The 13,425-nt window shown below is 40.5% G+C and overlaps 1 protein-coding gene across 2 annotated transcripts in view; it reads right to left on the bottom strand.

The window, feature by feature from the left end:
• The window catches only part of LOC137962823 (CMP-sialic acid transporter 2-like), a 54,427-nt gene that overhangs the window by 11,784 nt on the left and 29,218 nt on the right, over positions 1-13,425 (bottom strand). For both annotated transcript variants that reach the window (XR_011115170.1, XM_068809910.1), the window contains exons 6-11: positions 13,381-13,425; positions 12,130-12,189; positions 11,798-11,920; positions 4,303-4,380; positions 231-300; positions 18-125 (exon numbers count right to left, since the gene is read on the bottom strand). Coding sequence is in view for 1 of the 2 variants with exons in the window: in XM_068809910.1 (XP_068666011.1) it covers positions 18-125; positions 231-300; positions 4,303-4,380; positions 11,798-11,920; positions 12,130-12,189; positions 13,381-13,425 (484 nt within the window). In the remaining variant the exon portion in view is untranslated. The remainder of the gene's footprint in view (positions 1-17; positions 126-230; positions 301-4,302; positions 4,381-11,797; positions 11,921-12,129; positions 12,190-13,380) is intronic.

The following is a 13,425-nucleotide window of genomic DNA, read 5'->3' as shown; positions in this document are numbered from 1 at the left end:
AAAACAAACTAGTTCACCTGCATATTTGAAAAAAAAAGAGGATAGAATGCCCTGTGCTGCATTGTTGCAAATTAGAAACATCGTGGCCCTAGAGTGTCCTTCGAGGATATGGAAGCTGCTGGGACCTGCAGAGTTTTTTTGAACAACAAACCATGGGACTTCCATAGATCCATAAATTGCAAGAATAAACTGTATAAACATCAAAGACAGGTAAATGTGTGGGTTCATACCTTTGAAAATGGCTGTTATCACAATACCAAGCAAATTGAATATTGCTCCATAACCATAGAGAAATAAATTCTGCAAAACCTCGGATTCAATTTCCAAGCTAAAACTGTGGCTATCAAGAGTTTAAAAAAGTTGCAGAAAGGTAGTCACAAATTGAACCAACTTTCTCGAATCAGTAAATTCAAAGCACCAGAGAAAGATAATTAAATTGAGTTACTTTTTTTTTATGAATGTGATTTTATTAAGAGAGCAAAGAGGAGTTAACTCCTAACAACAAGAGATCGCAAGGAGGCTCCTTACTTGGCTAAAGCATCAGCCACAAAATTTGCTGATCTTGGAATGAGAGACCAAAAACAGTCAAAAAGATTGATAAAATCCAAAATTTCAAAATAGGGATCCCAATGTCGCCACAGAGGCATAGAGGCATTCTCACACCAACCAATCATCACCTTGGAGTCTCCCTCAATCAGGATAGGCCCAGAGCAGTGATCTCGAAAAACATGGAGCCCATTAAGAAGGTTTTGAAGTTTAGCCGTTGTGGAGTTCGCAATACTGAGAGGGCCGGAAAAGGAGATGATCTAGTTCCTAAGAGAATCACGAATCACGCCACCGACACCCGCTAAGCCAGGGTTACCGAAAGAAGATCCGTCAAAGTTTAACTTAAGGACACCAGCAGGTGGCGGAGTCTACTCACAGATAACGGGAGGCTTTGAAGAAGTGTGGAGTTGGGCAAGGCACCTTCAATTATTTCTGATGGAAGATCCTGAGAAAGGAGCGAAGGCTTTCCGAGAGTGAAGCCAAGTAGCAATATTGCCTGAGATGGTTTGAATTATTCTATCTTGAGTGTTGAATTTGGCATTGAATTTTCTTTGATTGCGCTCTAGCCAAAGACCCCAGGGTATGAATGTAGAGAGGGCAGAGATCATCGATTTCCCGAGCCCGGGGACAGGGGTCCCTGCAAGCAATCGGCAGGCGGCGACCAAGTCTTCCAACAAGCAGATGTAGCCCAATTCTGCTAATAATCAACGTCCAAATCTCCCAAGAGAAAGGGCACAGGAGAAGCAGGCAGCTAACAGTTTCTTCAGTTGCATGGCAAAAAGGGCAAATGGGGTCAACTCCGAACTGGCCGCGAATTCTAAGATTGTTAGCTGAGAGAATCTTGTTGCGGCAAGCAGTCTACATGAAGAACTTTATTTTTGGGGGAGCATTGAGACACCATGTGAACTCTACTGCATGCTTGGGACCGCGAGTAATCCTGCCTAGAATAACAAGGTAAGCAGAGGAGACTGAGAAGGAGCTACTTTTATCTGGCCACCAGATTAATTTATCTAATTTGTTGGCTTGAATTCTGGTTGGCTACAAAGTGTCTAAAAGGCGGCTGGCTTCAAGGCCCTCAAGCTCAGTTAGACCACAACGAGGTTGAATGTTCCATCCCCCATTATCAACGAGTTCGAATATGGTAATATTCTTTAATTTTGAAATTCTAAAGGCTAGGGAAGGTGTTCTGAAGTGGCATATCACCCAACCACTAGTTTTCCCAGAATCTAATATGATGGCCATCCCCCACATAGAATCAGACAACTGATGAGAAAATTGGAGTGAGGAGATAGAGAGACCTCCATATAGGAGATAAATGCCTTTTGTTTCCTCCTTCAATCCACCAATTCGAGGAAATGCCAAGAGCACCATATTTTTCCAGGGGTTTGGAGCAGATGAGTTGAGTCTCCAAATTCATTTAAGGAGCATAGCTCAGTTCATGTCTTTGGAGAGATGGATTCCAAGACCTCCAAAGCTCTTTGGGAGGCAAAGTTCCTCCCAATTGACCAAATGGTACTTGAAATTAGGGTAGTTTCCTCTCCAAAGAAAGCGCTTCTTCATCTTATCAAGTTGCTGACAAATCGAGATTGGGCAAGGCATGAAGGATAAATAATGGTTTGGAATGCTAGCAGTACATGATTTTAAAAGAGTCAACCTTCCAACCTTGCTAAGCAACCGACCCTTCCACGAAGCAAGCCGCAATTCCATCTTCTCAATAATTGGAGTCCAAAGATCTTTGCAGATACCGCCCGTAAACAGAGGAAGACCGAGGTAAGTACAAGGGGTGGATGAGATTGAGCAACCAAGCACTTCTGCCATTTCTGAGAGGGAGTTTGGGTTTATATGGAACCCAATCAAGGAAGTTTTACTCCAATTTACTTTCTGACCTGAGCAGATTTCGAAGAGTCCCAAAACTGCCTTTACTTATCTGATGTTGGCCATTGTCCCAGCTCCGAATATCAAAGTGTCATCCGCATATTGAAGGACAGGAATATTGAAAGCCAAGGAGCTGCTAGTTGGATGGAGCCATCCACATTCTTTGGCCGAAAGTAACATAGCAGGGAGGAATTCCGCCACAACATTGAAGAGGAGAGGTGAGAGAGGATCTCCCTGTCTCAATCCCCTTGAGCTTGTGAAACATCTGCAAGTTGTACCATTCAAGACTAGAGAGTATGTAGCAGAGGCCAAGCAGCTTCTAATCCAATATCTCCAACGATCTCCAAAGCCCATCCGGATCATGATGTTGTCCAAAAGTACCCAATTTACCCGATCGAAAGCCTTTTCTAAATCCAGCTTAAGTGCAAAGGTTGGATCCTTCGAACGGGAAAAATGGTCAAACAACTCATGCGCTGCCATAGTGGAGTCCAAAATGTTTCTACCCTTCAAGAAACCACTCTGACCATGGCTGATAACAAGAGGGAGAACTGTTTTGAGCCTGTTTGCAAGTAGTCTAGCAATAATCTTGTAAGTACTTGAGATCAGACTGATAGGACGACAGTCACCAGGTTTCTCAACATTTCTCTTCTTGGGGATCAATGAGATAAATGAGGCCCCCATGCTGTGGAAGGAGATGCCAATCTTGTAAAAACCTTCAACCATCTTATAAATATCTTCCTTGATAATTGGCCAAGCACGGTGGTAGAATACAACGTTGAATCCATCTGGCCCCGAGGCCTGGTCACAAGCCAATCCCAGGACTGCCTTTTCAATTTCCTTCTGGGAGAAAGGAGTTTCGAGAATAGAAGAGGCAAAGTGAGGGAGATGCCCAAAATGAAGTTGCTAGACTTTGGGCCGGTTAACATAATCATCAGTGTATAAATCTGTGAAAAAACTGAGCAGCTCATTAGTAATATGGATCTTATCCGACGTTACCTCATTATTGATGCATAAGGAGGTAATTCAATTGGATCTCTTCCTCGTTGATGTGAGGGAGTGAAAAATTTTTGTATTAGCATGTCCATCAGTTAGCCATTCAAAGCGAGCTTTTTGCTTCCAGCTGATTCTTTCCTGAATTAGGAGCGTTTGTAACTCCCACATCGTCTTTCTGTCCTGGAGTCTGTCCATGGAAAACCACTCCCAAGAGACGAGCCAGATTCATCATGTTTTGCCAAGTTTCCTCGTCATACCAACTTCGTTCATTAAATTGAGTTACTTATAAACACAGAGGTCAAAGAACTGTAAATTTGAGAGGTAAAATAACATCCTCATGGTTTCAAATAAAAAACATTGGTCATATGATTTCTTTTTTCTTTTGAGAAAAGGCACATTTGTGTATTCTATGATTTCATGAAAATAACGAGCATAATTAATGCCTATAGTCAATTTCACTAGTCAGATAGTCCAGTAGTGATAGGAAATCCAAAATAAAGAAGCCAATTTCACTAGTCAGATAGTCCAGTAGTGATAGGAAATCCAAAATAAAGAAGCCAATTTCACTAGTCAGATAGACCAGTAGTGGTGACCTCTAAGCCAATAGCAGCCTAAGTAAAATTCTGCAGGTAGGCTTATAGTTAGAGATGAAAATCCAGGCAAAGAAGCCTCAGGAGAAAAATCACTTAAAGTGCGAATCAAAAACCAACAGACTCTAACCTTGAAATCTGGGAAAAGACAAGACATCTCAATTACTATTAAGCACATATAAAAAACCTGGTTTGAAAGAAGTACAGAAGGTCACAGATGACAACTACGCTATCCTTCACGAATTAAACATCAAAATGCATCGCTAAGTCTAGCAAAAAAAAAATAAAAAAAAAATACCTGAAGGTAGATGCTAGTGTCAAACTGGCTCTTTAAAGCATACTCGTTATAAACTGAAGCCAGAGAAGGAACAGTTACCTGAAATTGCATACCCCAAAGTTAAGTGTCATGCAACACAAGCAGGAGATGGAAACAATGTATTTTAATCAAATTAACTGCATACATGCCATCAAAATCACCTAGGCAAAATGACCAACAATGGAAAATAATAAAACTCAAGAAATGAAGTACTTATTTACTATTACATTTTGTTGAAGTACATGTATATGGGCATTTTGGTCATTTCCTATTTGTAGGTGTGTCTTTCCATGCAGTAAGTTAGGCATCATGATAGGAGTTTATGTTCCAAGTTTCATGTTAGTTCAATAAATACGTAGATAGTTACTGAGTTTAATGTAATGAGGACATTATTGTACTTTTGTACCTTTTTTACTCAAGCGAACATATTTAAACAGATAGAGCTCAACTTTCAGCCCTAACAGAGTGCAGCTCAAGCGCATTCTTTTCTCTCTTTCTTTCCTACTTCTCTACTTCTTGATGTTTTTTATGCAGCGAATTGCAACCTTGAGAAGTCTTCTTCAGCCATATTCCTTCCCTCTCAAGTCCTGTGACCCTTGTTTTTGGAGATTTTACCAATTTTCCCTGAGCGAGTAAAAGTTCAATCTTTTCCTCCTTTTTTGTGCCATAACCACTTGGTTGATGGCTTGTCATATATTTTGAGTAGTTCCTATTCTTGTTTGTGCCCCAAGGGGGTTTATTATTGCCTAGACCTGAATCTGGGTCAGGCCTATACCAGTGCAAACTTGCACAGCATGTGCCCTATATGCGCAGTTGCATGTTTTGTGGATTTGGTTTAGAATGGATGCCATGATTTCTCGAGGTACATGGACACTTTGTCACCCACCTAAAGGAGCAACTATTGTCAGATGTCGATGGGTATACACCATCAAATATCAATTTAATGGAAGTATTTACATGTACAAGGCTCGATTAGTGGCCAAGGGATACAGCCAAACCTATGGAATTGATGTTTTTGAGACATTTTCTCCCACTGCTCGCCTTACTTCGGTTTGCATTCTAGTGTATGTGGCACTGAATAAGGGTTGGCCCCTACATCAATTAGACATCAATGATACCTCTCTATATGGTGATTTATAGGAAGAGTTGTATATGGAGTAACCTCTTTGGTATGTTACTTAGGAGGAAACAAGATGCAATTTGCAAAAGGCAATTTAAAGTCTATAACAAAGCCCTAAAAATTGGGTTTGAAAAGTTTTTTTTTTTTTTTTATGAAATGTGAATTTTATTAAGAGAAACAAAAGGAGCTAACTCCTGACAACAAGAGATTGCAAGGAGGCTCCTTGCTTGGCTAAAGCATCAGCCACAAAATTTGCTGATCTCAGAATGAGAGACCAGAAACCCTCCAAGAGATTTACAATATCTAAAACTTCAAAAAAAAAAACATCCCAGTGACGCCACGGAGGAGGGGAGGTATGCTGGCACCAACCAATCACCACCTTAGAGTCTCCCTCGATCAGGACAGGTCCGGAGCAATGATCACGAAAAACACGAAGCCCATTGAGGAGGCTTTGGAGTCTGCAATACCAAGGGGCCCGAAGAAAGAGACGATCTGGTTCCCAAGAGAGTCCCTGATCACGCCACCAAACCTAGCTAAGCCAGGGTTACCAAGAGAAGAGCCGTCGAAATTCAGCTTAAGGGCTCCAGCAGGAGGCGTGGTCCATTCGCAGCTTCGAGGAGAGGTGGAGCTGGGCTAAGCTTCTCCAATTATCCCTGATGGATGTTCCAGAGAATGGGAGAAGGCCATTCTTGAGTGAAGCCAAGTAGCAATACTGCCTGAGATGGTTTCAATAACTCTATCTTGAATGCTGGGATTGGCGTTGAATCTTCGTTGATTTCGCTCCAACCAAAGACCCCACGGGATGAATGCGGATATATCAGAGATCATCAGTTTCCAAATACCGGGGATAGGAGTTCCAGCAAGCATACGGCAGGTGGCTAACAAATCCTCAAGGAAGCAAAGTTGGAGCCCAATTTTGTTAAGAATCGATGTCCAAATCCTCCAAGAGAAAGGACACAAAAGGAGCAGGTGGCTTACAGTTTCTTCCTGTGCATGGCAGAAGGGGTAAATGGGGTCAACTCCACGGTTGCCACGAATTCTGAGGTTGTCAGCAGAGAGAATATTATTACAGCAAGCACTCCACATAAAGAATTTTATTTTTGGGGGGGCACTAAGACGCCAAGTGAATTCCACTGCATGCTTGGGACTCCGAGTGATCTCTCCTCGAATAACAAGATAGGCGGAGCTGACAGAGAAGGAGCCACTTTTATCTGGCCACCAAATTAGCTTGTCTGATTTGTTAGCTTGGATTCTGGTCGACTGCAAAGTGTCCAACAGTTGACTAGCTTCAAGACCTTCTGAATCAGATAAGCCACGACGAGGCTGAATGTTCCATCCCCCATTATCAGCAACTTCACTAATGGTACTATTCCTCAATCTTGAAATACTGTGGAGGCTAGGAAAAGTGCTATGAAGAGGCATATCCCCCAACCATAAATCTTCCCAAAATCTGATATGATGCCCATCTCCCACAAAATCGGACTGTTGTTGAGAAAGTAGGAGTCAAGAGATAAAGCGACCGCCATATAGGAGATAAATTCCTTTTGTTTCCCCCATTTGTCCACCATTTTGAGGAGATGCCGAGCTTTGAAAGCACCATATTTTTTCAAAGGTTTGGAGCTGACGAATTGAGTCACCAAATCCATTTAAGGAGTAAAGCCTGATTCATATCTTTGGAGAACCGAATTCCAAGACCTCCAAAATTTTTTGGAAGGCAAACTTCCTCCCAATTGACCAAATGGTACTTGAAATCCGGGCTATTCCCTCTCCAAAGAAAATTTTTCTTCATTTTATCAAGCTGCTGACAAATAGAAGCTAGGCAAGGCATGAAGGAGAGATAATAGTTTGGGATGCCAGCGATACATGATTTCAAAACAGTCAACCTTCCTGCCTTGCTAAGCAGGCAACCCTTCCATGATGCAAGACGTAATTCCATCTTCTCTATGACTGGAATCCAAAAATCTTTGCAAATACGACCAGTGAAGAGAGGGAGGCCAATGTAAGTGCAAGGGGTGGATGAGATTACACACCCAAGCACCTCTGCCATTTCTGAGAGAGTTTGGGTTGATATTGAATCCAATCAAAGAAGTTTTCCTCCAATTGACTTTCTGACCTGAGCAGATTTCAAAGAGCCCCAAAACTGCCTTTACTTTTTTTATGTTGTCCAGCATTCCTGCACCAAAAATCAAAGTGTCGTCCACATATTGAAGCACTGGAAAGTTGAAAGCCGAAGAGTTGATGGTTGGATGCAACCATCCACATTCTTTGGCCGAGACTTGCATAGCAAAAAAAATTCCGCCACAATATTGAAAAGAAGAGGGGAAAGAGGGTCACCCTGTCTCAATCCTCTAGATCCCTTGAAGCATCCACAGACTGTTCCATTTAAGATAAGAAAGTACGAGGCGGAGGACAAACAGCTCCTAATCCAATATCTCCAATGATCTCCAAGGCCCATCCTACTACTCATAATGTCATCCAGTAGACTCCAATTTACCCGGTCAAATGCCTTTTCTGAATCCAGCTTAAGGATAAAGATTGGATCCTTCGAGCGAGAAAATTTATCAAACAACTCGTGCGCCGCCATAGCCGAGTCCAAGATGTTTTTGCCCTTCAAGAAAGCACTCTGGCCATGGCTAATAACAAGTAGGAGAACTATTTTGAGTCTGTTTGCGAGGAGTCTAGCAATGATCTTGTATAAACTTGAAATCAGGCTGATAAGACGAAAGTCACCAGGGGTCTCGACATTTCTCTTCTTGGGGATTAGAGAGATAAAAGAAGCTCCCATGCTGAGGAAGGAGATGCCAGTCATGAAGAAGCCTTCAACCATTTTATAAATATCTCCCTTGATAATCGGCCAAGCACGATGGTAGAATTCACCATTAAAACCATCGGGTCCTGGAGCCTGATCACGAGCCATGCCTAAGACTGCCTTCTCAATTTCCTTTTGGGAGAAAGGGGCTTCAAGGATAGATGAGGCAAAGATGGGAAGCTGCCCGAAATGAAGCTACTGGATTTTGGGCCGGTTAATAACATCATCAATATATAGATCTGTGAAAAAACTAAGCAACTCATTGGTAATTTGGGTCTGATCCGACGTTACCTCATTATTGATACATAAGGAGGTAATTCGGTTGGATCTCCTCCTCGTCGATGCGAGGGAGTGAAAAAACTTTGTATTGGCATCTCCTTCTGTTAACCATTTAAAGTGGGCTCTTTGTTTCCAACTGATTCTTTCCTGAACAAGGAGAACTTGCAACTCCCTTTGAAGAGAAAGGCAAGAAGAGAATTCAGATGGAGATAAGTACCATTGTTCTTCCGAAGAGTCCAGCTCAACAATGCGGGAGAGAAGAGAGGATTTTTTTTCTTTGGCAAATTTGCAACGTTGGAAGGACCAATCCTTAAGTTTCTTTTTGAGGGATTTGAGTTTTATCGGAAGAGACCACTCTGGTCGACCCCAATCTAGAAGATTTGACCACCAATCTTTCAAAAGCACATCAAAGTCAGATCCGAGAGCCAAATGTTTTCAAATCTGAATGGGGGTGGACCCCATCGTCCACAAGAGGTGGATAATAGAATGGGCCAATGGTCGGATCCTACCCGATTGAGGACTTTCCCCGAAATATCTTCGTAAAGATGGAGCCAATTTGAGTCTGCCAGGTGGGGTTTGAAAAGTTCAATACAGTTGTTTTGAAGTATGGGTTTATATGGAGCCATTGTGACCAGCCCATGTTCGTACTGAAAAGACAATCAGGAGTTAGTTCTGGTTGTGTATGTGGATGATATTATGTTGACGGGAAGTGATTTGAAAGGAATTGGTGCGATAGAAAACTATCTAGCATGGCAGTTTCAAATGAAAGATTTATAGAAGTTTTTTTTTTTAAATAAGGTGTGAATATATATATTGCAAGATGAAGAAAGTATACATACCTTGCTAAAGAAGGTCTTCCTCCACAACAAGCTGTTGGAGGGAAACGCCTTGTTTAGACTGATTATCTACTAAATGATTAGCAGATCTAGGAATATAATTCCATTTACAATGCATTTGGGAAACTAAAGTACAAATATCCTCAAATAATTCCCAACGCCGCCAAGGAGGTTTTGAAGATCAAGATTTAGAGAAGTTAAAATATTTTCTCGAAATTGAAGGGAGTTGTTCTCTCTCAAAGGAAGTATGTTCTAGACATGTTAAATGAGTATGGGCTTCTGGGTGCATGTCCAGTGGATACTCCTATAGAAGTCAATGTTAGTCTTCACAATGATCAAAGTCTAACCTTAAGGATAAAACTCTAGTATATATGTTTATTGGGTAAATTAATTTATGCCACTATCACGAGACCAGATATATCCTTTGAGCGGGTGTGATAAGCCAATTTAACAAATAAATAAAATAATAATAAGCCAATTTAACATGCAACCTCACAAAGTAAACTTGGAGGTTGCACATAGAATCCTAAGATATCTTAAAGGTGCTCTAGGAAAGGTCTATTATATACCTCTCATGAGAAAATTGATGGGTTAGGCTATTCTGATGTGGATGACACATGGTACAAGATGGATAAGAGATCCACAATAGGTTATCGTTGCTTTGTTGGAGGTAATCTAGTTAGTTGGAAGACTAAAATACAAGATGTAGTTGCCAGGTCCAACGTTGAAGCCAAGTATAGAGCAATGGCTCATATCTTGAGTGAGCTCATGTGGGTTAAATTTGTTTTGGTGAAGTTAAGTTTTCACATTACTAAACCTATAGTTTTTTTTTTTTTTTGATAAAGATGTATTTATATTAACAAGAGAAAAATTACAAAGGAAGAGGGAGCAGATCCTTCACAACAAGAGATTGCAGGGACGCTCCCTGTTTGGCTAGCACATCTGCAGTCGAATTTGCAAATCTCAGAATGTGAGACCAAATACAAGAGAGTAGTGAGGTAATATCTAAAATCTCCTGAAAGATGTCCCAATGGCGTCACGGTGGAGGGGAAGCACCCTCGCACCATCCAATGACCACCTTCGAGTTCCCTTTAATGTGAATGGGACCACTGCAATTGTCTCTGAAAACGTGAAGCTCATTGAGGAGGCCATAGAGCTCAGCTGACGTTGAATTGGAAATACCTAACGGGCCGACATTACTGAACCTATAGTTATGAAGTGTGATAATTATGCAGCAATAATTATAGCAAGTAATTTGGTTTTCCCTCCGAAAAAATTGGGGTTTGATTGCACATATGGCGGGCCCCTGCAAGAATCCGGTTATGGCCACCAGGGATCTCCCCTCCCCCCCCCCCCCCCCTCCCTTGGCGCCACTGGCAAATCAGTGATTGTATTGCTGACATTGTGTCATTCAGCCAATTCTTTGGCTGATAAATTGGCAAAATTCGGAACCTCCCAGCAATCTCTCATTGTTTGGGAAGGCTTCCCCCCTTGTAATATGCTCGTTTGAGTTCTCTCTTAATCAAATTCAGCATCATTAAAAAAAAAAAAAAAAGAACCAAACACTAAGTAGACTGTCATTTCACCATTTGACATTTATGTTCCAACTTGAGTGGGAGTATAAGGGTATTTTAGCCATTTCCTATTTATAGGTGTGTGTCTCTAAGCGTCGCACTAATTTAGGCATCATAATTGGAATTTATGATCTAAGTTTCAAGCTAGTCTAATAAGTATTTAGAGAGTTACTGAGTTTAATGTAATAAGAGACATTATTGTACTTTTGTACCTTTTTCACTTAAGTGATATATTTAAACAGATAGGGCTCAATTTTCAGCCCTAACAGAATGCTGCTCCAATGCACTCTTTTCTCTCCCTTTTGCCTCTTCTTCTTTTTTCCTTCTTCCTTCTACTGCTTGATATTTTTCACATTTTACTTTTCTTCACATTTTGCAAAATGTCAACCAGTCAAAAGACTGTCCTTATTCCAATAGCAATCATCCAAAAATTAATGGTTGTCCTACTCCAAGTTGTACAATGAAAACTCCTAGACCATGTCAGGACCTTTAGTAGAAAACCATTTCGGAGAACCCAAGCTGGTTGGACCAACTAGAGTTTATCACCGACAGACATAAGATAATATAGCGACACATAAGAGCATAGAGTTGTAGATAAGACTTCTATCGGGAAATGAAATCACTTTCTGTATTTGATATATGGAAAAGAAAGTATAACTTTATTCCAACTTGGATAATAATTCTTATCAAACTAGTCAAGTAATATCACCTGTCAGTGCAAAACATAGAATTAACTTTAGTATAATCAACAACAAAAGGGAGCCAAACACTTAAAAAATGAACAACAATTTCTGAAAACTGTAATCCAACCTCCAACTAAACCATGGTTCCAATTGTTAGTGAATTAGCTGATACTTACAAAAATTAATGTATATATGTATACACCCGTGGCAACATGAAGACCCATAGCAGTAGTCCCCTCAGGTAGGGAACGGAGCTGATTGACACTGATTCCAATTAGCAACAAAGCAAGAGCTTCCCACTGCAAGACAATAAGGGTAGAGAAGTCAGTACTCGGATAAATAAGAAAAAAGTAAAAGATCCTTGTCAAAATGAACAAGGGTAAATGGCATAAACAAAATTTCTATCCACAAATTGTGTTATTTTTTTACATAACAAATTTTGTTAAGGTTATTTTAAAGCACAAAAACACCATTCTCTTCTTAAATGTCAAAACTAAAGATTGCAAACCTGGATAATGGAAAACCGTCTTCTCATGATAAACTTTAATAGTACCGCAATAACCAAAACCTGTAATTTTATATTGCAAGAAAATAAAAAATGATGTAATTGCATATACGAACAAAAGTCACTGCCATAATGAATTGAACACACTGGAAAAGTTCTTCTCAATTGGATTAGTAGCTTTACTGCAATTAGTGTTTCAATCCTAGTATAATATACTCTAGCAGTACTATCCAGACAACCCAATATTTGAAATGTTAGCCTAAAATTCTTATGGCAAAAACAAAACCTTGGAAGGTAGGGGTGAACACCAACCTCAGGAAAGATCAACCTTAGAATTATGACTACTCAGATGCTACATGATGTGATTTAGAAGTAGCAAACTAAACAGAAGTTATGGAGACCTAACCAGAATATTGAAGAAAAATATGATTATTTTTGGATATTGACTTTGTATTAGGGACTGTAGTTAGTTCTTTAATCTATATTATGTGTAGTTTTTCTTATTAAATGATGTATGATCTGCTCTGGCAGTTCGCTTGGTAATCCAGATCCATCTGGTTTTGGTGGTGCCATCTGTAATTCGGATGATACCACTCTCCTCACTTATTCAGGACCTCTGGGGACGTCTGACTTTACTTCTGCAGAGCTCATGGTCCTCAGCCAAGGCCTCATTCTCTTTCATGATCATTTGTCGGGACCCCATATCATAGAAGGTGACTCCAAGGTGGTGATCTTCTGGTGCTCATCTTCCTTTCCTAAGAACCCTTGGTGCCACTGGAATGCTTTCTATGATATCAAGGAGATCTCTTCTTTTTTTTCTTGTGTATGGACTCATGTTCCGCATTCCGCCAATTCTTTGGCCGAAGCTCTTTGCTAGGAGTGGGATCCCCCTCCAATCTTTTATTGTTTGGGGATCCCATCCTTGATTGCTTGTTGCTTGTTCACTTTGCTTAATAAAGCTCATCTCTTTCACAAAAAAAGATGTATGATCTGCTCTATGGTTCTTTAATATATTTTTATTAATGTGGTAAGAAAACTATATACAGCTTGAATGCCAAAGCTCATTGTTATGACTTGGGACATCCGTTCTCCTCTATGCAAAAGGAAGTGGTCTCCTCACATTGAGCCACAGCCTTACTTTTTTCAGCAAAAAAGTACCTTTTTTCTTACAAAAACTATCCTTAAAAGCCTGTTGATCAGTTCATGGTCATACATCAGGTGGTATCATAACAAAATTTCAAACATGAAAATTACCTTAAGGTTGCTCAGCATTTTTACAGTAGCAGGATTAAAATAGAG

This window comes from Aristolochia californica, unplaced genomic scaffold, assembly GCF_029961685.1.
Source record: "Aristolochia californica isolate CCGP_79_NKW_82.1479 unplaced genomic scaffold, dmAriCali1.0.hap1 SCAF_4, whole genome shotgun sequence".
Classification (NCBI taxonomy): Eukaryota; Viridiplantae; Streptophyta; class Magnoliopsida; order Piperales; family Aristolochiaceae; genus Aristolochia; species Aristolochia californica.
This window is presented reverse-complemented; position numbering and strand designations above follow the sequence as displayed.